The following is a 22,740-nucleotide window of genomic DNA, read 5'->3' as shown; positions in this document are numbered from 1 at the left end:
GTTTATTAAACTGCAGACGTGGTTCACCAAAGAGCTTGGAGTCGGTGTGTCATTTGTGGTGCTGGTTGAAATCCGCTACACATGGACGAACAGACACAGAAACAGACAGACAGTTTAACCATTATTGTATCACATATCTTAGGTGGCAGTGGCACGATGCATAGCTCGTCACAATACGTATGTGGCTCGTCATTTTAAAATATGTGTTCGTTGCTTCATGTAAATTTGCATCACGTGTCATGTCAAAATAGATGTCTGCTGCAGACATTTCGTATAGGTTTATGATAAAAACAGCTTGTGTTTGTCAGATACTCATTTAATCTCATGTGTAATCAGTCTTAAGTTAGCGTCTTGCGAGTATTTTGTGAACGTAAGCGTCTCTTTTATTATAAAACCTTTAGATGCGTGTGCAGCCGACACGCATTTTGACATAACGCATGATGCACATGGTTCACATGATGCAATCAACACATATTTGGCATGACGACCCACACACATGACTCCGAACACATATTTTTAATTCATGCACCCCGGTAGAGAAGTCACCGGCCGCCACTGGTAGGTGGTCGGATGGATGATGTATAGACGGACAGATGATTAATAGACTGTTATTATCAATTTTTTTACATAACTACTTACATAACTTTGTGAGACCGGGTATATATTATCAACATTACTGTTAAAATGGGAAATATATTTCTGTCGCTTGCACCACTGTTGACTTCTGTTTCTTTAGATGCACAGAGTTAGTCTGTAGGTGAGATTGTGTGGCAGATGGGTCCGGGGGGCAGATGGTCGACTGTTTCAGGGGGAAGTGTGAAGGTATGTGGGGGCCGGGTCCCCTGAGGCCCCTGTTCCTGCGCCAGCACGTCTGTGTCAGAGTTTACGGCGTAGGTGTACCTTGCCGGATCGAACCGGCTCAGGTGTTGCATCCGTACACACAGACGAATTGAGTCATGATGCAGAACAGCAGTGCCATGGGAAACGTTGTGTGTGGGTGCGATTCATTCTGTTTGATGCTGGACTTATTTTCTCAGCAGAAGTGCAGTGGTCAGTGGGTGGTTACTATCTTTCTTTATATCCAAGGGAAACTGGAAATAGGAAATGATCCAGTGTTGTGGGCCGCTTTGCATTCATATCAATGTTTTCTGCTGTGTTGATCATCCTTTAGCGAGTGTGTTTTGGGTAGATTTTGCATACGCCTGGCCCATATACAGTGACCCTGAAAGAGAAACTATTCCTGTTCCCTGTATTTGCAAGCGGTTAATGATCAGTGGGTTTTGAGCGGAGGCATGCGGCTCTCGGGGAGGACACGTGTTCACGGGGCGCATGTATTGTGGAGAACTGAGACTCGAATGAAACAAATGGGCTACAAAAATATCTGCTAAACTCTGTGTGTGCTGTAATCTGCCGGTCTCTGCTTCCTGTGTGGCCTACTTAGAGCACTATATAGTCTGCCGAATAAGCTGAATGTATATCTATATGTATTTATAAGGGTATACTTATGTTTTTTACGTTGAAAGCTTGGTTTAGATTTGGGATTTAAAGGCTCATGTGGAACATAACAACACCTTTACAGATTTGTTTATGGACAGTTAGGAGGTTCTGTAGGTGTAAATTAGTCTGGAAATAGAGAAAGGCAGACACAGACAAACATAGCTTCCAAGGGAAGAACAAATCTGTTCTCATTTTGACAGTTGTTGAGACAGAGACACACTTTCTTCTTTACTGTGGTAAATATAAAGAGCTTCCATCGAGAGAAACACTTTGACTAAATCTCAAAGCTCATAGCAGAGTTTCACAGCTCTTCAGAAGCAGATCAGATTCAGACGTTACTGCATGGAGGAAGACAGACACCCATCAGCTGCTGCTCAATTCATTTATCATCTGCACACTACAGTGTTTTATTCTACCTTTCATGTTTCTCTGTTAAAACTGTGAAGTTATTTACTTCAAATTTTTATATTTCATAGTAATTTTTTATTGTAAACATTTGATGATTCTATTATATTTACCTCTTTATCCATTACCCAGCATCTTATTAATTCCATTGTAGTGTTTGTTATTATTGTTTTATTGTAAATTGATTTATGTATATGCTTTAGTAATATTGTAAGTACACATAATCATGTATAATAAAGTAGCTTTAAATTGAATAGTTAGTAACATTAGTACTAGAGCTAGAATGAGTACTTGCTTGAAGTCAGTACTAGTGTTAGTATGAGTACTTGCTTGAAGTCAGTACTAGGGTTAATATGAGTAATTGCTCGAAATCAGTACTAGTTTTAGTATGAGTACTTGCTTAAAGTCAGTACTAGTGTTAGTATGAGTACTTGCTTGAAGTCAGTACTAGTGTTAGTATGAGTACTTGCTTGAAGTCAGTACTAGTATTAATATGAGTTCTTGATTGAAGTCAGTACTAGTGTTAATATGAGTAATTGATCGAAGTCAGTACTACTTTTAGTACAGGTATGAGTATTTGCTTAAAGTCAGTACTAGTGTTAATATGAGTACTTGATTGAAGTTAGTACTATTGTTAGTGTGAGTACTTGCTTGAAGTCAGTAATAGTGTTAGTATGAGTACTTGCTTGAAGTCAGTAACAGGACAGTGCAGTATGATGAGTACTTTTTTATTAGTGCTAGCATAAGTCATGCTTGAAGTCAGTACTAGTGTTAGTATGAGTACTTGCTTGAACTCAGTAACAGTGCACTGCTGTATGAGTACTTGTTGGTTAGTGCCAGTATGAGTACTTGCTTGAAATCAGTACTAGTGTTAGTATGAGTACTTGCTTGAAGTCAGTAATAGTGAAGTGCAGTATGAGTACTTGTTTGAATAGTGCTAGTATGAGTACTTGCTTGATGTTAGTACTAGAGGTAGTACATTATAAGTTCTTCCTTAAAGTCAGTAATAGTGTTAAGATGAGCACTTTCTAAAAGGTCCGGTTTTTCAAACTTTAGTTAGTGTGTAATGTTGCTGTTAGAGCATAAATAATACCTGTAAAATGATGAAGCTCAAATTTCACTGCCAGGTGATATATTTAAAATTCCCCTTTCAAAGCCTACAGCGAACTGCCAGTTTGGACTACATCCCTCTACTTCCCGGTTGAATGAAGTCAATATTGGAGTTTTTTACTAAACTTCGCCCACGGGAATATGTCGGCGACTAAGCTCAAACGGCTCTGCTAAGCTAAGCTGTTGTCAAATCACAACACACTAAACAAGCTACACAATCAGAACTCAATATGTATTTCTGAAGGAGGGACTTCAAAGAACACGGAAGACATCAGACCGTTTTAGAACAGTGCTATAGAGATAAGCAAATTGTGTGAAATTTTTTTACACATGAAACATGAACACATGTTATATTGCGCACTGTAAACACAATCAAAGCTTCAAAACACAGGAGGAACGGGACCTTTAAGGTTAATAGTAGTATTAGTTTGAGTACTTGTATAAAGTCAATACTAGTGCTAGTATAAGTACTTGCTTGAAAAGTGCTAGTATGAGTACTTGTCTGATGTTAGTACTAGTGATAGTACAGTATGAGTACTTGCTTAAAGTCAGTAATACTGTTAGTATGAATACTTACCTGATGTCCGTACTAGTGCTAGTATGAGTACTTGCTTGATGTTTGTTGCAGTGCAGTGCAGTATGAGAATAGTGCTAATTGAGTACTTGCTTGATGTCCGTACTAGTTCTAATATAGGTGCTTGCTTGAAGTCAGTAATAGTAGTATATGAATGCTTGCTTGAAGTCAATACTAATGCTAGTATAAGCACTTGCTTGTGTTTACTACTAGTGCTAGTATGAGTACTAGTACTATATACTAGTATTAGCGTATTTACTAAAAAAGTTATTGGGTTAAGATACTATCACAGAAAAATCAAAGAACAACAGAAGTAAAACGGTTAGGAATTAAACTGTATTAATGTGAGCAGTTTGACTGTAATGTATAAACAAAAGTTTTAAGTTAAACTATTATCAGCAGTCTGATCTTTATGGCGCATTCACATGGGGCGTAAGCGTTGACGCTTCCCATTCACTTTTAATGGGTGATGTCAAGCGTTGGCGAACTGATTTGTGGATCCGTCGGCGCCGCGTCAGTGCCGTTGCTTGCGGCAGAAGTTGAACATTTCTCAACATTTTAAGTGGCAACGCGTGCGTCAGCCAATCATTTCGCCTTATGCAAATAACCTAGGCAGAGCCAGCCAATTATGTTTCTGGAAGACCGGAGCTTGTGTGGCGGCCACAGTGATTGGCTGTTTGCCACGCTTCAGACAAGCCTTCCGTTAAGCGTTAACGCTTACGCCCCATGTGAATGTACCGTTAGTGCTACTTGTATAAAGTCAGTACAGTACAGTAGTGCTAGTATGCATACTACTTTAAAGTCAGTTTTAGTGATAGTTTACCATTACTACATCAATGTCAGTTTAATACTGGTAGTAGTACTAGTTAATTTTTTCTGTTGGACTCAAGCTTCTGTTTAACCAGCAGACAAAGGCAAAATTTCAAGATTCACACTCAAGTGTGTCAGATTGGAGGCGATTCTTTGTTCTTCCCAGCGATCACAGTGTTTATTATTTTATTGAACAAAGTATATCTGCTTCTTAACAAATCTAATCAAAGCCTAGTTAATGTAGATAGAAATGATAGCCTTAGGTTTATTGACGTGTGTGATTACAGCAGATATTACTCTGAGCTCATAATGTTGGTCCACACACACTCCACATCTTCAAACTCCATCTCGAGTAGTGTGTAATCACAATCGTTACCTCAATATAACCCCACTTCACCATGAGGTATCGCAGCTTAGACACCCTGACCGACTGTGCGCTAAATACCTCTCTCAACCGTTCCAGCTTCATTTAAGCCCATTGATTTTCTTTAGGTCTCTTTGTTTTCTTTCTTCATGGCCCAGTTGTATTTGTGCTTTTGAATACTGTCCCTCGGAGGGAGGCTTGTTTATGCGATGTGGGCTGAATTTGATTGGGGGTTTTTTGGCCCTCAGGGACGGAAGGACTTGGATGAGATCTAAAGCGCTGGCTCGACCATCCAGAGCTTTCACCCCGGATCGTTTAAAGGGAAAATCCTTCGTTTCAGCAGTCCTACTTACTTGGATAAACTCTGGGATAGGGTTTGGAAAACATTATCACACTTAATATTCATGAGAAGCATGAATACAGACTCCTGCTGTGTTTAGATCAAGAGTATTTATGTAAACGTGTCTTAAGTGCCCTGTGACAGAAACATAAAAAAGTTTAATGGATAGAAAATGGGATCACCAAAGAATTTAAAAGACTTGCAAAACAAGATTATTAAAGAAGTCTGGATATGTATGGTTAACCTAGATATCTGACATATCTAGGCTTAAATGGATTCTCACTATTGTTTTAGTATCAACATTGATTCCAATTTTCTCCCAAAATTCTATAAATAGAAACAAATAAATCCAGAGCTGTAAGAGTTCAGAGTTATACAATTGTCATAGCAAAGATAATTTGATCTTGGAAGTATTTTATGAGAAACGCTTATATTGAAATCTCCGGCTTGATTGAGATATTGTGGCAAATCTCAGTACAGCTTTGTGATATTGTTGAGAAACTGGGATCTTCTTCTCAGAAGAAAATAGATGTGGGAAACGATGTCTCCAAGTAAAGCATGAATTCACTATCAGCGTTATCTCAGCGAAATTATTATTATTTCCATTAAAGAGATCTGCCTGTTCTTCAGACCTAATCTTTCCATCAGGTGCATAATATAAAGACACAAAGATGTGTTGTGCTTGTTTGATGCCTCACTTCCCTTTTTGACCTGTTTTGTTCTCATCACCTTCTCATAGCCGGTTGATCTATGTCTGAACCACATGAACAGCAGGGGTTTATGAAACTTAGCCTGGATCTACTGAGCAAACACGAGAAGTGAGAGGGGGAGAGCGTGAAGACCGTACACATGTCTGATGTTGCTCTCTTTTACTTGTTTTCTGGTTGAAGTTCTACGACATGAAGATAATGAAAGTCTGCGCTGCACTGAGTCGAGGCCTGCGGGCTGCTTACTGAAACATGCATGACTTTACCATAATCTCAAATCCACTTTCATACACCAATCCATATTTTATGTGGAATTTAAAGGATGGTTTGTTTTTGGATGCCTGCTGTCAAAGGTTTGTGTAAACCAAAATCTACAATAAAATCAGTAAATGGGAAATATTCAATAAAAAAAATATATTTTTTTAAAATGGAATTGAATTGAATATTTCCCATTTATTGGTTTTACATTGATTTCATATATAAATGTATGTGTGTAAACATATGAGGAGATTAAACGGGTTCCGCCAGTGGTCGTTGGTCAGGCATCGGCTGGGCATCACGTTGAAGGACGGTCAGTAGATCACTGGTGTGTTGACCTCCACGGCAGCCGGAACTGGGTCTGTTTGGTTCGAGGATGAGACAGGGAGAGAGAAACAAAATCATACTTGCGTAGGGGCCATTCACATGTAATGCAAGTGTGACACAGTGTTGTGTTTTAATACCTGCTTGGTTCCAGACAGGCTAACTATTGCGGCATAAGTATATTACCCAGATGAGCTATGTGAATGCTTTGTTCCGTACAGGTTAACTATTGCTAGATAAGTATGTTTACTAGACTAATTATGTGAATGCTTTTTTAAAGGAAAAAGTCTTAAGTTTAGATTTAAAGTGATTGAATTCAATTGAATTGAATTGTCTGATTCATGGACATCAGTTGGCAAATCATTTCAGAGCTTAGGGGCTAAGTAGGAAAAGGATCTATCGCCTTTAGACACTTTTGATATTCTAGGGATAGTTAAGAGACCAGAACTTTGCGACCGCAGTGTACGTGATGGATTGTATTCTGATATTAATTCTCTAAGATATGAGGGTGCTAGGCCATTTAAGGCTTTGTATGTGATTAATAGTTTTTTTTTTTAATTATATGCGATATTTGACTGATAGCCAGTGTAAAGATGCCAAAATTGGGCGTATGTGGTCATACTTCTTAGAACGAGTAAGCATTCTTGCAGCAGCGTTTTGAACTAGCTGAAACTTGTTTGCTTGATTTGCATGGCATCCACCGAGTAACGAAACATGGCAGAATTCAGAAATGTTTGCTGGTAAAGCTAGTGCCTAGTTCAAATGAAATGGGTAACACTTTAAAATAAGGTTGTATAAGTAAACATTAGTAAATGCATGAACTAAAATGAACAAATAATGAAAATTATAGTTTTTCAGCATGTGTTAATTCTTGTCTTGTGCATTAATCAATGTTGACAAAGCTTGATTTTATAAATGTGTTAGTAAAATCGAAAATGCGAGAAATGCGATGCTTTGTGTTTGGTGTGTATGCATAACAGTGACGTTAAAATAAAGAGTATATAGCCTTTGTTTACTAAAGTATTGAATGTTAGTGTACACTGCATGAAGGTGAAGGTAAATTTGAAGGTAAATTAAAGGTTTTTAAGTAAGTATTGATGTTTTAATGTTGTGATTATGCTTTCTGTAACTTTACCCAAAAGAATTGAATGTTTTGAAAAAAGACAAACCAGCTAACACCAGCAAACATCACAGAATTTTAAAATCCTTTGCTAATTCATTGATGTACTCAACTCTTTGTTGTATGTATGTATGCATGTAAGCAATAAGGTGCTGGAGGCTGTGCTGTATTGTGAATAAGTCACGGCTGAAGGGTGTTTTTAAGAACGACACAAAGCAAAGTCAATGCAACCCCTTCAGTTAGGACTTATTCACGATACAGCAAAATATTGCTTTTATAAAACTCCTGCTATAATGTGCTCCTGTATAGCTCAGTGGTGCAGCATTGTGTTAGCAGCTCAAAAGATCATGGGTTCGAACCCAGGTGCAAAGTGACAGAATTGTTGGGTGTAGCGTCATAGATGTGTTTCATCACAAATAAAACGAGACTGACCTCAAAGTTTTCTTGTATTCTCATATACATATCAATTTGTCAAATGTAAGTTACTGTAATGTTGCCAAAATAACCCTATTTCCCCTTGTGTTTGTATGTTTGTAGCTCGGATAGTGAAAAACAAGCAGTGGTGTGAAATGACTCCGTGTTCAGAAGGCGAGATTTGCGGGCTGCTTTTCAATCGCTCCGGTTGGACCTGCACCAAAGGCGGCGGCCGTATTAAAACCGTCACGGTGAGACTTTCTTCTAAATATCTGTAACATTTCATTCACTGACTGAGCTGTGGCTGCCACGTAATGTTAGATCTTTCACACCAAATGCGTCTCTGTGCATTACAATATTGGATAAGACATTTTTGTGACTTCCAATAACAAACATAATTTCTTTATACACAGTAATGCAAAACAGATCATTAGTAAATATGCATTCAAATGAATGTGAACATCCCCGATGTGATATAATCACATCTCAGTCACATTTGAATATACGCCAGCCACTGCTCATTTAAGCATTACATAATATTTGTCTTTTTACGTAAGGAATAATTAGCAAAATAAATGCTGACAGGGTGATCAGGACCCTAAAGCGAAGTGGAGGTGTTTAATATCATCTTCAAAGGCTTGTACCAGATGTATTGTAGCTACGTACCAAATAAATAAATAAATGGCTATGAAATATTGATTTGAGTTTAAGCGATTCTATTATGTGAGATGACACGAGGGATATGAAACTAGCACGGTCTGGAACAATGGTCAATTATACAGTGTATGATTACATACTAATATTTGACCGCAAAATTTCATTTCATTTCACTGGGGCCCAGCTTTACACGATGATGATCATATCTCCATTCTTTACAAAAATGCATCATTATAAAGCATTTCCTATTCTACAAAATCCCCTTTGCACCCACCTGATCAATTTCCTGACTGTGAGAATCATTTTCATCCTTGATACATAATGTATTAAAATGCAAGGATTTAAATTCTCTGGAATACTTTCATTTGCATATCTGACAATAACAAGGATGAGGGTCAGCCATCAGATGGTCCTCGGTTACATAAGGGGTTAATTGGGTTGCATATTGACATGGTCTTTCAATTTAGCTGTCAATTTAACAGCTGGATGAGTCGCAGCAGATAGAAACAGAACACAGAATTCTTGAGATGTGTTTTTAAAAGTTAAACCACATTCTTAATAATTAAGGTGATGTCATAGAAGAACCATTTTTGGCTGTATGGTTCCTTAAAGAACCTTTAAGGGGACGTGCACACCAAAGCTTTCTTAAGTGTCTGAAAACGCCCGGCGGACCGCTTTATTTCAGCCACCTGCCAGCTTTTTTCAGTTGAGTGCTTTGGTTGCTGTGATACTTCTGTTTTGCTTATCAGTCGTTGTACGATTTCAGCTACTGGCTTTTTTGAAAAACGCTGCGCTTCCATTGGAAAGAATTAAAAACAAACGCCGGCCACTGGCATAAAAGCTTTGGTGTGCACGCTCCTTAACATCAGAAGAATCTTTCTGTTTCACAAAGGGTTATTTATAGTGGATTAAGGTGCTTTTAGACAAAAAAAAAGATTATTTAAAGAACCTTTGACCGAATTAATCTTCTGCTGCATCATTGTGAAGAACCTTTTGTTGCTCTTTTATTTTTAAGCATGTAGTCAGTGGTGGTCGGTGATTTCTTTTTCAAGGGTGCACGATGCAAAGCTTGTCAAACATTGTGTTGTGCCTCATCATGTCAAAATATGTGCATCTCATGTCAAAATATGTGCATCTCGTGTTAAAAGTATGTGCATCTTGTGTCAAAATAATTGCCTGCTGCAGACGCTTCGAAAGGGGTTTATGATAAAAGAGACGTTCACGTTCGCTAGATACTCACTTAACCGCTTAATGTGTAATCAGAGTTTATTGTTAAAGGGTTAGTTCACCCCAAAATTACAATTTTATCATAAATCACTTATCCCTTTGTTGTTCTTAACCACCAAGTGATTTAATTGTCTGCAAAACACATTTTTAGTAGGGTTGGGAAAAGATTAATCGCGATTAATCGCATACAAAATAAAAGAGATTTTTGGCATAATATATGAGTGTGTGTTGTGTGTAATTATTATGTACATATAAATACACACACACACACATTCATGTATGTATTTGAAACATTTACATGTGTTTATTTATTTATAATTTTATATATTCTATATTATATATATAAATAAATAAAAAATGTATATGTAAATAAAAAAATCTGACATGAATGTATGAAGAGTTTCGTTGCAAAACGAGATAACTCCATTTTTTTTCAGAAATCTCATTTTTTGGTTGTGCATTCCAATGAATATCAACTCAGTTGCAGTTGGTTTGTTTTGATTTTAAAAAAGTAGCACCATAAAACAAAATAATAACATGATAACATAATAATAAACATGTTTTGACAAAAATGTTAAAAACTGAGTTATCTCTTTTGCAACAAAACTCTTCATATGTATGTGTGTGTGGTTAAATATACACAATATTTACACACAGTACACACACATATATTATGCAAAAAATTACTTTTATTTTGTATGCAATTAATCGCGATTAATCTTTTCCCAGTCCTAATTTTTAGATATTTTTGATAAAAACCAGGAGGCTTTTGTCTGTCCCATAGACTGCAGTTTAATTTTCACAATCAAACCCAAAATGAAAGACATCGCCAAAAAGGTTGGTGTGCCATCAGTAGTTCAATAATAATATTATGAAGTGACAGAGAACACTTTTGTGCGCAAAGAAAACAAACAATTTTATTCAACAATTTGTTCTCTTTATTGGTCGTTCAGCATGCGTTCATGAGCGACTACGGTCCATGCTGCTGATGTTCTTTCCTTTATTTATTTAAGCCATTATGCAAACATTGTAAGCAATACTTAACTAGACCGTGTGAATGCACAAATTACTTACCAGCATATTCTGTGTCTGTACGCTGTACTTCAGCATGAGCTGCAGTCTGTTCATGAACGCACACTAATCTGCATGTACTTGCAGGTTGTCTTTAAAATTAGAATGAGATATATATTGCCGTAAATTGTGATATTCTTATGGTTACTGATATAAAAATGCCTTTTACATTTCTTTATTTGTATGCCTTTCTGAACAACAAAAACATTGATATGTGTTAACTTGATAAATTAATTGGCATCTTGTAATGATTTTGCTAAAAATAGCTGTACACGACTGACAGCCCTAAAACAGACTCAACAGTACTAGCTGCGATAGGATTTGGGTGTTTCTTATCTATGATAAGTTCTCTCCATCTTCTTGATGGTCTCCTGCCTGTACGAGTCGTCGTACAGGAAATAAATTTGTCTCTGTGACGTTATTCACCGTTATTCGTAATGCGTCACGTACATCACAAGCGTAAGTGCTGAGCTGAGGCGGTATTTCGTCCGTGCTGACCCTGCAGACTTTCACCCCACAACGTCTCGAGTCATTCTGTTTTTTTGAGTTGCTTTGCACAAAATGACAAGGAGCAATTATGCTGAATTAGAGGCTTTCTTCAGAGGGGGAAAGGATAGAGCAGAGCTGCATATTAAACAAGTGCAGTCTGTTCGGGTTTGAGGTGTAGAGCCGTTCGACCACAGCCTCCGAAATCATTCATGTGTCTCTGAGCGTGCATGTGAATATTTTGGGCTGTATTGTGATGTTTTGCGCATGCTTTAGTATGTGTGTGCTTGAAATCCTAATGCAAATTCTTGGTTTTATTGTGCACTATTCATCCATGCAAGTATTCTCTTTTGAAAATTGCCACCATGCATGTTTCTATGAAATAGCTTGTGTGCAAACAAGGTCATCTTAATTTTGTTGTTATTTCAGGTATGTTGGCCACACCAGCCTGTCCTTCACACTTAACGTCTGTCTCACTGTTATTCTCTGTGGTTTGTGTACGTATGCATGTGTGTGTGGTCTATGCGAGTGAGCCCGCAGCCTTGTGTCTCACAGCCTGGGGCAGCTGCCACAGATTTCATGCCTCTGTTTCCAGCAGCATATAATCCAGTCTGACAGCACAGAAAAGTTTGCATATGGATTGTTGACATATATGAGTGTGCATTGGCTTAAAGTGTGTCTGTGTGTGGTTATGGATATACTGTAATGTCCATTTGCGTGCACAAATATGTTTTGTGTGTGCACGCCTGTTTGAGGCGTGGGATGCTTTCGAATAGGCTCATTTATGGTAAACTGAATGCTAGATGTTGCGGTGTCATTAGAGGTATTTTTCAATAGATTTTTCACACCTGTTGTTAGGTGAAGGAGGGCAGATAGATATGCATAGATTTACATGTACATTACACTTTTGGCAGAAACTTGTATCCAAAGCAACTTACAGTGCATACATTTTTATCAGTATGTGTGTTCCCTGGGATCAAACATCTGACCTTTTGAGTTCTTAACCCAATGCTTTGCCGTTTGAGCTATACAGGAACATAGATACGAATACAAAACTAAGTGTGTCAGTTTTAAATGAGCATTTTTATCAGACAAACCGGATTTCAGAATGCCCTGAGACCGGGATTAAGAGGATTTGAAGCAAAAGTATTTGATGAACGTAAAACACGTGCCATGGATCACAATTTACAAACTGATGCATAGATTATGATAAAAGCCTCTGGCGGATGTGTAAATATAAATTAGCCACATAGTACAGTATGATCACCAAGTGTATCAAATCATATATTAACATACCAAAGAATAAGGAAAGGTTGTTTTATTTAGTGATATGAACATGTGAAATCCGCTTAAGTCTGACGTCACATGCCAAAACTTTCCAACAAGCAATTTTGCATTTAAAAGACATCTAATAGCTGTCCAAACACAATCCAGCATCCAGCCTAAAACAAAGCAAGATTTGAGCTTTATTTATTAATAAAATAAAATAAAATAAAATAAAATAAAATAAAATAAAATAAAATAAAATAAAATAAAATAAATGAAAACCTTAATCACTGTTGTACCGAGCCCCTAAGGTGACATTGGAGTAAAACAAATCTAAAGCTTAGTTTCATGTGCTCATGTGAAACTTTCATGTGCTCACTCGAAACGTTCATGTGCAGAATTTTTTTTTACGTTTAGTTTTGAGCATGCGAAACTAAACGCGGTAGTTTTACGTGCGCACGCAAAAGCTTCACGTGCGCATGCGATAGTTTCACGTGCGCACACAAAACTAAACTTTATTTAATTTTTGCTCCATGTCCCCTTAGGGGCTCCGTACTGTTGACTATGCTTATATGATGGAATATATAAAAGTAATAATTTTCATTTTTATAGTGCTTTTCAAGATGCCAAGTTACTTCACAAAATGTTACAATCATCGAGCAATAATAAAATCAATTGTCAAACGAGATATAACAGTCAGGGACATTTTTAAGGGACATTTAGAAAAACAAAAGTTGACAACAAAAACTATATGATGAAGTTATTTTTGGCAAAAAACGATGATTCGATACCAAATTCTAGGGGATTTTTTGCTTGCCGGACTATATCCGGTTTATAGTTAACCTATACGTCAGTGGCGGCCGGTGACTTTTCTTTTGAGGTGTGTGAATTTAAAATACATTTTTGAAATGACGGGTCACACACAAGACGGGCTAAATAATTTTTGCGTGAAACTTTGCATTGTGCGCCCTCATAAAGGAAGTCTTGGCCGCCACTGCTATATACCGAAATGATGGCTATTGCTTGCTGCATGGGTGTTAATTTAAACCCACGATGTGTTTACAGATTACAGGCATAAATGCGGCTGTGCTTGTACTGATGTTCACTGTAAATGCGTGTGTATGTTACAGATTGTGATTGCTGTATTTTTAATGCAAATATGGCTAAATAGCAGATGCAACACGGGGGGGGGGGGCAAAACCACAGCAACAGACGGACGAGAAAGAACAGAGTGCAGGTTGTCAAACGCTTAGATCCAGACGTGCGCAAACGGAGTGTGTTTATTTCTTTACGCTTGCAGTCTTTTTGCATGCTTCTGCACCTGCAGATTTTTCTATCCAGCCCTCCCTGTGTGCAGGGGATTCAGACAGAGCCAGGTTCTGACCCTCTAATGGAGTTAGCATATGCAGCACGCTGAATCCCTGCCAGGCATTAATACAGATCACTCACGAGGGCCCCCAAACACGCCGGCCATTTGTCTTCACTAGTGAACTGCTGAAAGGTTCAAATTTGCCACAGTCTCAAGAGTCCAATGCTTTGGCACATCATGCGCTTTAGCGATATTCACAGAGACGAATATGACTGGTAAACAAAGAGGCCGAGGGTGCGGATTGGTCCTGGTTTGTGTCGGGAGGCTGGGGAGAGAAGGTGCGGAGGGGGTGGACGGCGCCCCGAGATGATGGTTCAGCGTATGGCCTGGCCACAAACACTGAGTCATGCTGTTAAGATGTTTGTGTAAAGACATATTGCAAGAGGGAGGATGATCCTATGAAAAAGTCGCAACGTGTTCTTAAAGGAATAGGTCACCCAAAAATGTAAATCCTGCTTTATTTATTCGCCCTTGTGCCGCATGCAAAACACCCTAAAATGCCAACGCACCAAACTTTTTGAATCACTGATCATCTTCATAACCATACACTGTAAAAACATTGCTGTAGTTATGCAGCTGTTTGCCAGCAACTTACTGTAGATTTATTTATTGGCAACAGTTTGTTCAAAGTTAAATGAACATTAAACATTGGGAACCAGAAATCCTTATTAACCTATTTCTGCTTTTATTCTTCAGATTTTGTTTCCCAGAATGCTTTGCATGAGGCTGTTATTTTATAGTTTTATTCTGTAAAGACAAAGACTTTTCATTTAATTTAGGTTTAAATAACATACATTTAAATCTACAGTAAGTTACTGGGAAACAACTACAGTAATCCTGTCATTTCTACAGAAATATTTTACAGTGTATGGCTTTGGATCGACTTGGTCATTTTCATTTTAGGGTAAATTATTCTAGGAATGATTTTTATGGATATTTTTCAGATAAAGTGTTTTATTTCTTCTCCTCGGTTTTCCTCTTGCATTGTATCCAGCATTTCTCCGTTACTGTTTTTTTAAAGCCTTTTAAAACTGTCAAAAAGATTTATATATTTTCCCTTCTGCTGGCATTTACATCACAGCTCAGGTTGTTAGCGAGAGGCTTGGGACCGTGTGTGTTCGTATTAAAAGCGACTTGTTAGTCTCATAATTCCTTGCGATGTCAATTCAGACCAGCATTGAGATATTTTTACATTGCAGCTTCTCAGCATTAGATACAAGGATTTCTCTTTTTGTAAAAGCATCTATCTAACTTGCAGCAATTCATTGAATAGCATTGGCGGATGAATTGAAATGTAGTGTCTGTATTTTAACACCAGCTTTTTGCTGTGTCATCTGTAAGACACAGTATACTGTATATATTAAAGCGGTAGCAGAGCGTAATTAAAATTAAATCTAATTTTTTTTCATGCTTAACATTGGGTTAATCTAAAGGTTGATTTTAATGCCTTATTAAAGTTATTTAGCCATAAGCTTATTTCCTTTCTTTCATTATTGTAATATTCCTTCATTTAGCGGTTTTGCATGTACTTGTATTTTAAAGCCCTCTGGTCAATACATCTTATTAATTTCATGTGCACTCTTTTGTTTTACACCAATATTGGTTATTAAAGCTGTTTAATGTTGGACCTTATTAGCTTTAGACCAACATTTACTGAATAACTAAAGAATGGTCAAAATTTTTAAGAATTTGGCTACAGTTTTGTCAAATTACAGTGCAGGCAATTTTTTTTGTGCTGTTTGTGAATTTTGTGAGTCTGAATGGCCGTTGTGAATGAATGGGAAAGTGCGTTTGCACCCTTTTGTGAGGGTAACAACACAAGTCGGCACTCATTAGCTGAACACAAGTTTCTGAATGGGATGTAGATGTTTAAGAGGGAGTGAAGATGTGATGGTCGTCGTCTTGTATGAATGCAGAAATCACTTGAACTTGATGCGTTCAGCAACTAGTAGGGGAGTAGCCGGCATCTTAAAAGTGAGGGGGACAAGGACATGTATATGTATGTAGTAACAAGTAACAATGACATATTATTATACCCAACAAATCCTTCATACAGTGGTCTACCAGTAAAATTTTAAGATAATAAGAGTTATATTGGCCCTCTGGAAGATCAGATGAGCTCATTTATAAATGTTTGATTACCCATGCTGGAAAATCAGCAGTAGTCCAGTCTATGAGCCTGGACAAAAACTTGTGCAGCAAGCTTAGTTAGACCAAGTCTGATTTTACTTATGTTGTATCATGCAAATGTGCATAGTTATGCTGTGTTTGTTATGTAATTTGCAAATGTCAGTAGATCATGATTGAAACATAACATCATTGCGTACAGTGACTCAAAAGCTTATTCAAGACAAAAATACATATGTGACCCTGGACCACAAAACATTCATAAGTAGCGTGGGCATATTTGAGCCAAAAATACATTGTATGGGGCAAAATAAAAAAAAATGTATGCCAAAAATCATATGGATATTAGGTAAAGATCATGTATGAAGATATTTTATATTGTTCTACTGTAAAAATTAAAAATGTATTTATCTTTAGTAATATGTGTTGCTAAGGACAACCTTTTTTGCACCCTCATATTCCAGATTTTAACCCCTTAAAATTCCTGAAAAAGGCAAAAAAAATTCTAAAAAGGACACAAATTGTACCTGCTGTGTTAATTGTATCTTAAAACGATAAACATTATTCGAATCACAAGAATTCCAGCTTTCCAAAGATATGTGAACTGTTTAGCTTTTTGTTTTTGAGCTGTTGTATTGGATGAAGTTTTCTGTCAAATAATGTAGGGACCCTCCCATCTCCCCCAAATAATGTCCTATCATAAAGCCTTGTTTGGACTCAACGCATCCACATGATCACGCTGGTGCGCATGGCAAAAATTATGTCAACGCAGTGTGAGCGGTCGTGCGTGTTGGGTGCGCGAGGTGTGAATGACAATTTTTGTATCCGCATGCGTGGCTCCACATCTGACCGACCTCGAGGCGATTCTGTCCGAGCAGGAAAGCATGTGACGTATCTCTATGATTAATCCATGCAAAACAATTAATATATTATTTATCTGACACTCTGACACAAGTAAAGTATAGAAACTTTGCCATTTAAAACACAAATTCTTATTAAATGTATTGAATGTACCGCTGGATAAGGAATAAAATACAAACTTTTAGATTTTGTTTGGTTAGTAAATTTTTTTATGAAATTATAATGTTTAAAGACATATTAAAGAGATTGTTGTTGTATTAGATATCAATCTCTGATGTTACAAGTTGGGTTGTTTCAGCGAACAAAATTTTTCCTCTTCTTTGTGTTGGTTCGATTGCTCAAGTTGCCCCTGTCATTTTAAAGTAGTGCAACAGTAAGCGTGTCAAACGTCTCGTCCGTTTGTTGAGATGCGCGCATGATCAGCGAAGGCTTGCTGTGAGGTGCAAAGTGTGAGTATAAACAGAGCATGACAAACCATACATTAATTAATGTGTTAATTTTCAATTTTCAAAAACTGACCATTATTGACTGGTTTTGTGGTTCAGGGTCACATTTGTTCTTTCGTAAAGAACTGCATATGTGACCCAATCTGTGAAAACCCAGCAAAAGTGTGTTTTATTGTTTTCTACATAAATTTATCCTACATAATGTAAAGAATTCTGTGAAATATATAATCTTGACATCTTTAATATTAACTGAGTAATATCATGTTAAATATTGAAATCAATGACTGAAATGAAATTTTGATGCCCCCAATCTCATGATTAGAGGATTTCACACACAGGGTTATTATAGTGTAAGTTGAGCATGTTATACAGTACTCAGTGTTTGTTATTCAGTCCGTGTGTTTATTTCGGGTACATTGTAGATTGGTTTTTCTTTGGTTCTCTGTCTGTACTTTTCTTCCTTTACTTTTTCAACCGTGTCACTTTCTCTGTCCTTATCCGTCTCTCTTTTCTCTCTGTCCTGGTAATGATATTTTTCCTTCAGTGCACAGTCATCATTAAGGAGAGAAAAGAAGAATGGTGCGGCGGAATGAGGCGATTGTTTTCAGCCAGACGTTTCATTCAGGGAAGAGTTAGGCTCCGCGAGACCAGCTGCGACAGAGCCGTGATCAGAAAGGGTCAGACCAGACACCGAATCTCATCCACGATCCGTCCCGTCCCTCCTCCACCCCCCTTCTCGAACCCACCCACGCTTACGTCCTCCTCCGTTTGCAAACGCCTGCTCGGTTAGAGGCCGCTAAATATCTGACACGCTGGAGAATTGGCAATCCATCGAGTCTGTAGCCTGTAGTCAACCTCTCTCTTCTTTTTATTGAATACATTTATGGAGACGTGCACGCGGCGCCGCAGGTCGGCTGATTTGATTCTGCATCGCTTCGTTCACGGGGGATACGGGGAGGTGTCCAAATTCAGCTCCCTTGGTTCTCAAAGAGGCTGATGTGACACAGCGGTGTGCGCCTTTATTCATAATTGAGAGAAATACATTAGTCGAGTGCCAGCGTGGGGTGTTTTTTGTAATTGAAGTGGCAAGTCAAAAAGAAAACACACATAGTCTCAGTGGCCTGGTGCTAAATCTATTGTACCTGGAGTTGTCAACAAGGTTTTAAAAAGCTTAGGATGAATGCAATTTATTAGTTTCTTATAATTTAATTATATGCCCATTGTTAGTGTTGTGCACCCTGGCCATACAATAAAGACTAATTTAGTTGTTTTTGTGCCTGTTTGGTTTTGCATAATCGCTAACAATTACCTAGAAGCCTATATGCATAACGCTTTACAAACGATGTTCAAACAGTAACGCTTACTCAAAATTCATGGCTGAAGGGGTTGCATTTTAATACCGCCCTTTAACAGTGACTTATTCCCTGATACAGCGCAGCCTCTCGTGCCTTATTGCTTACTTAAACTGTATGCAATACATGCACTGTATGTCACTTTAAGGTAAAAGTGTCTGGCGAATGCTATGCAAACGTGTAAAGTTTCAATTCAATTCAAAGAAAAAACTGAAAAATCATTGGACAACAATTAGCAAAGTACAGCAGCTAAGATTAAACCGTACTAGTGAGCAAAGTAATAATGTAACGTATATGTAACGTATATGTAATGTATATGCAATGTATATTTAATGTAGTTCTAAGTTAAGCTAATGTCAGCTAATTAAAGATAGAAACTTTTTATTCCTGCCTTGTAACGATAGCCATATTCCTGTTGACTTGCTACATCATTTCAGGACATCAGCCGTGGGCCGTAATGATTGAAAACACGAGAACGGCCCGTGCACATTTCATTATGAATCTGGTGCTCAAGTGATCGTTACGAGTAATTGCCTTATCAAAGCCGGCTGTAATCGATATCAAAATGTTTCCGTTTATTTCAGAACACAGAGAATGAGCTCAGCGTAATACTGGCAATTACATCTAAATGTGCCATTTCTGTTCATTTCGCTAGCAGACAGACGCAGATTGCCTTGTTAAGGTTTCAGTGAATGAAACTTGCTGTTTTTCTCTTCGACTGTGTTTTTTATTTTCATAAAACTCTCTCTGTCTCGGTCACGATGTCTTTTTTTTTTTTTTAACACCCTCGTCCATTAAACCTGAATGCTTTATGCTTCTGGACGCTTCTCTTTCCTGTTAGAAGTCTTTCTCGGTGAGCCGCCCCGTCACTTTAACCGCATTTAGGTTATTTTCCATCTGAAGGATTGCCGTCGCATTTCTTTGAACTACCATTTCTGCATCCCGCATGCAGGGCTTTGCATTTCCCAGAGGAACACGTGCAAGATGTTGTCTGCGGGTCTATCGGACCCTGATCAGAGGATGTCTTATATTATTCTTTTGCTTTGAGGGCAAAGCAACAGTTTTGGGACTTTCTGCAATCCCATTAGCATACAGAGAATTGCGTGCATACCCGTCTGCAGGATAGCCAACAGGGTGAAAAATTCATTTGAAACATCTTCCAAAGAAGATCTATGAGAGATGTTTTTAATAATGTATCGGATTGATGGAAACGGATATTTCAAAGGCACTGTCATACCTTCTGATAACAAAAGATGAAATGAACAGCCCTCTGTATCAATTCAAGGGTCATTTTATGAAACGGGTGCCTTTTCTAGTTAGATAAGGTGATTTTTGATAAGTACAGCTTCTTTAGATGATGTTTACATTCACTGTTAAGTTCTTCAAAGCCGTGCCATGTAAGAATAACAATTTGTGGCTCTCTAAAAAAACATTTGAAGTCAATGGATAGTAAAACAATCCTTTCTTTCTTCTCTTTTTATAGCCCGTATACAAAGAACTTTTTGTGCAACAGAAGGGTTCTGTGGATATTCAGCGTGATCTCATGAGATATGTGTGTGTATTTTTAAGTAAAGTGTGGTTGTACCTAGGCATGGCGGTATGATAATCTATACCACGGTTTCACGGTGTTGCGGTTTTGCCATTGCAACATTTAAATGTGTCATTTTCAAATACCAGGTAAAAATAAAGTCTTTAAATTATAATATGCTTTCAACAAATATATGAAAAGTTTCATTGCAAAACGAGATAAATCCATTTTATAACATTTTTGTCAAAACATGTTTATTATTATGTTATCATGTTATTATTTTGTTTTATGGTGCTACTTAGCTGTATTTTTTAAGTTATGAAGGTTTAAATCCAAAGAAACCAACTGCAGTTTAATTGATTAACTGGAATGCACAACCAAAAAACGAGATTTCTGAAAAATTAAAAAATTATCTTGTTTTGGAACGAAACTTTATTTTCGTAGTGTATATTAAATGTAAACATCAAATCAATCACATGACTTAATGATTTAATGAATTTTGCTCATACCTTGGAGACGGTATCACAGAACATTTAAGTGGTTTTGAAACCTTGACTGTTTAAAACCTTGGTATACCTTGAAACCGGTAACCAGCCCATGCCTATTTGTACCACACGTTTACTTACGTTTTCATACACACTGAAACGTATTATATTGACGTGTTGACTTGACTAATACATTAATTATTTCTGTATTAACAGCTTTACAGACATACAGATTTGTATGTATTTTTATTCATAAATATTAAAATCATGGTCATTGGGGTTTCTTTCTTATATTAGTTGTATTTTCTAAATTATTTAAGACAGTTTACTCATTTACTTAATGAAATGTTTTTGCCTTTTAGAGAATTACACAATATTAAACAAGACTACACTTTAAAACCTCAACATTTCCTTAATCATTTAACCATTTTGTAATATTAAGTTTGTTAGCCATGACACAAAAAATAGGTTTTCTCTTATTGAATAACAATTACACCAAAACACAACATTAATTCACAAAAGATTTTAATTTTATTTATTCTCTGTAATCCACATCTTAAAAATTCATACACTGTAAACAGTTACTGTACAACAGTTAACTTAACTCAAACCATTTAAGTAAACCGGTCATTATGCACTTATATTTAAGTAGTGTGAACTTAAATATAAGTGCATAACTGCATATGACTCAATTTGTTTAAGTTCACAGTACTCACATGTATGTGTTTTAAAACTAATGCAACCGGTTTACTTAAATGGTTTGAGTTGAGTTGACTTTTAGGTTTTACAGTGAAAAGATCCAAATTCAGCCCTTTATCCAGCAATCTTGATCTCCGTTCTCATCAGCGAATATAACTGTTAAATCTTGCATTCATTATGAATTTTAATATAAATATTGCCCCTCATGAAGCTTTACGACACATTACTTTACCGCAGTGATATCAAACGCTCATTGGCTCTTGCGTGCTACATCACAAGTTTGTGACATTGCCGTCTTTCAGTCAATGTACTTTGAAATGCATGCCTTGACAGAGAGAAGCTGGATTAATAACTTTAATATTTCTCTGTACTTCATAAACTCCCGAGAGGACCACAACTGCAGCACATCATCATTTTAACTACTTTTGGTATATTCTTGCCTATATTGTTACAAAACTTTTCCTACACATTTCCGTCCATTTCGTTGCAGAATATAAAATGAATACATTATGTATTTTTTATTGATGTACAAAAGGGTTCGGGTTAGGGTAAGGTTTGGGGTAGGGTTAGGGTCATAACATTATTGATAAAATGGTTAAAGGGAAATTATACAGCAAACATTATAGTATGAATTATTTGTAAACGTTTTGTAGATGTAAAAACATAATAATGCTACGATTAAACGTTACAAAATGTTACGCCTACATTGTACACTTCAGCATCAATTTAAACCTACAAAAACCTATGTTTTGTGTTTTTGAAAGTTACGTATTAATACTACGAATTAACAGTAAGACCAGGCTGGGATATTTCAGGTACATTATTAGAAGCCCAACAAGGTAACTTTAATTTTATTAAGATACTGGGTGTGTTAAAACATTGCCATCACAGAATAAATGTATAATTTTTGCAGTGCAGATTTGTTAAAATTATTTAATACATAATAATTTGCATACTTCAAGCAGCCACTATTTAAAATCATGGTAACATGGTTGTCATTTTAATATTGATAAATGTGACAACACTGAAGGTAGTGATCACATGTTAATCCCTCCTTTCACTCTTTGTCATTGGTAAATCATGATTCGACCAAAGAACAAAAGCAAACTACAAAGAGCCGCATGAAAGCCAGAGAAGAACTCTCATTTCAGTGTGATCGAGACCCCTATCGATACCCTGAAAAGTGCAAATGGCATCAGGGAATCTGCAGCCACCTTTTGAAATTCATTTCATCAAGTTCTGA

General features: G+C 37.0%; 1 protein-coding gene across 2 annotated transcripts in view; it reads left to right on the top strand.

Moving 5' to 3' along the window:
- The window catches only part of tafa5l (TAFA chemokine like family member 5, like), a 68,603-nt gene that overhangs the window by 35,503 nt on the left and 10,360 nt on the right, over positions 1-22,740 (top strand). For both annotated transcript variants that reach the window (XM_065248116.1, XM_065248115.1), the window contains exon 3: positions 8,047-8,174. In XM_065248116.1, coding sequence (XP_065104188.1) covers positions 8,047-8,174 — 128 coding nt within the window. The remainder of the gene's footprint in view (positions 1-8,046; positions 8,175-22,740) is intronic.

Source organism: Paramisgurnus dabryanus, chromosome 11 (assembly GCF_030506205.2).
Source record: "Paramisgurnus dabryanus chromosome 11, PD_genome_1.1, whole genome shotgun sequence".
Taxonomy (NCBI): domain Eukaryota; kingdom Metazoa; phylum Chordata; class Actinopteri; order Cypriniformes; family Cobitidae; genus Paramisgurnus; species Paramisgurnus dabryanus.
This window is presented reverse-complemented; position numbering and strand designations above follow the sequence as displayed.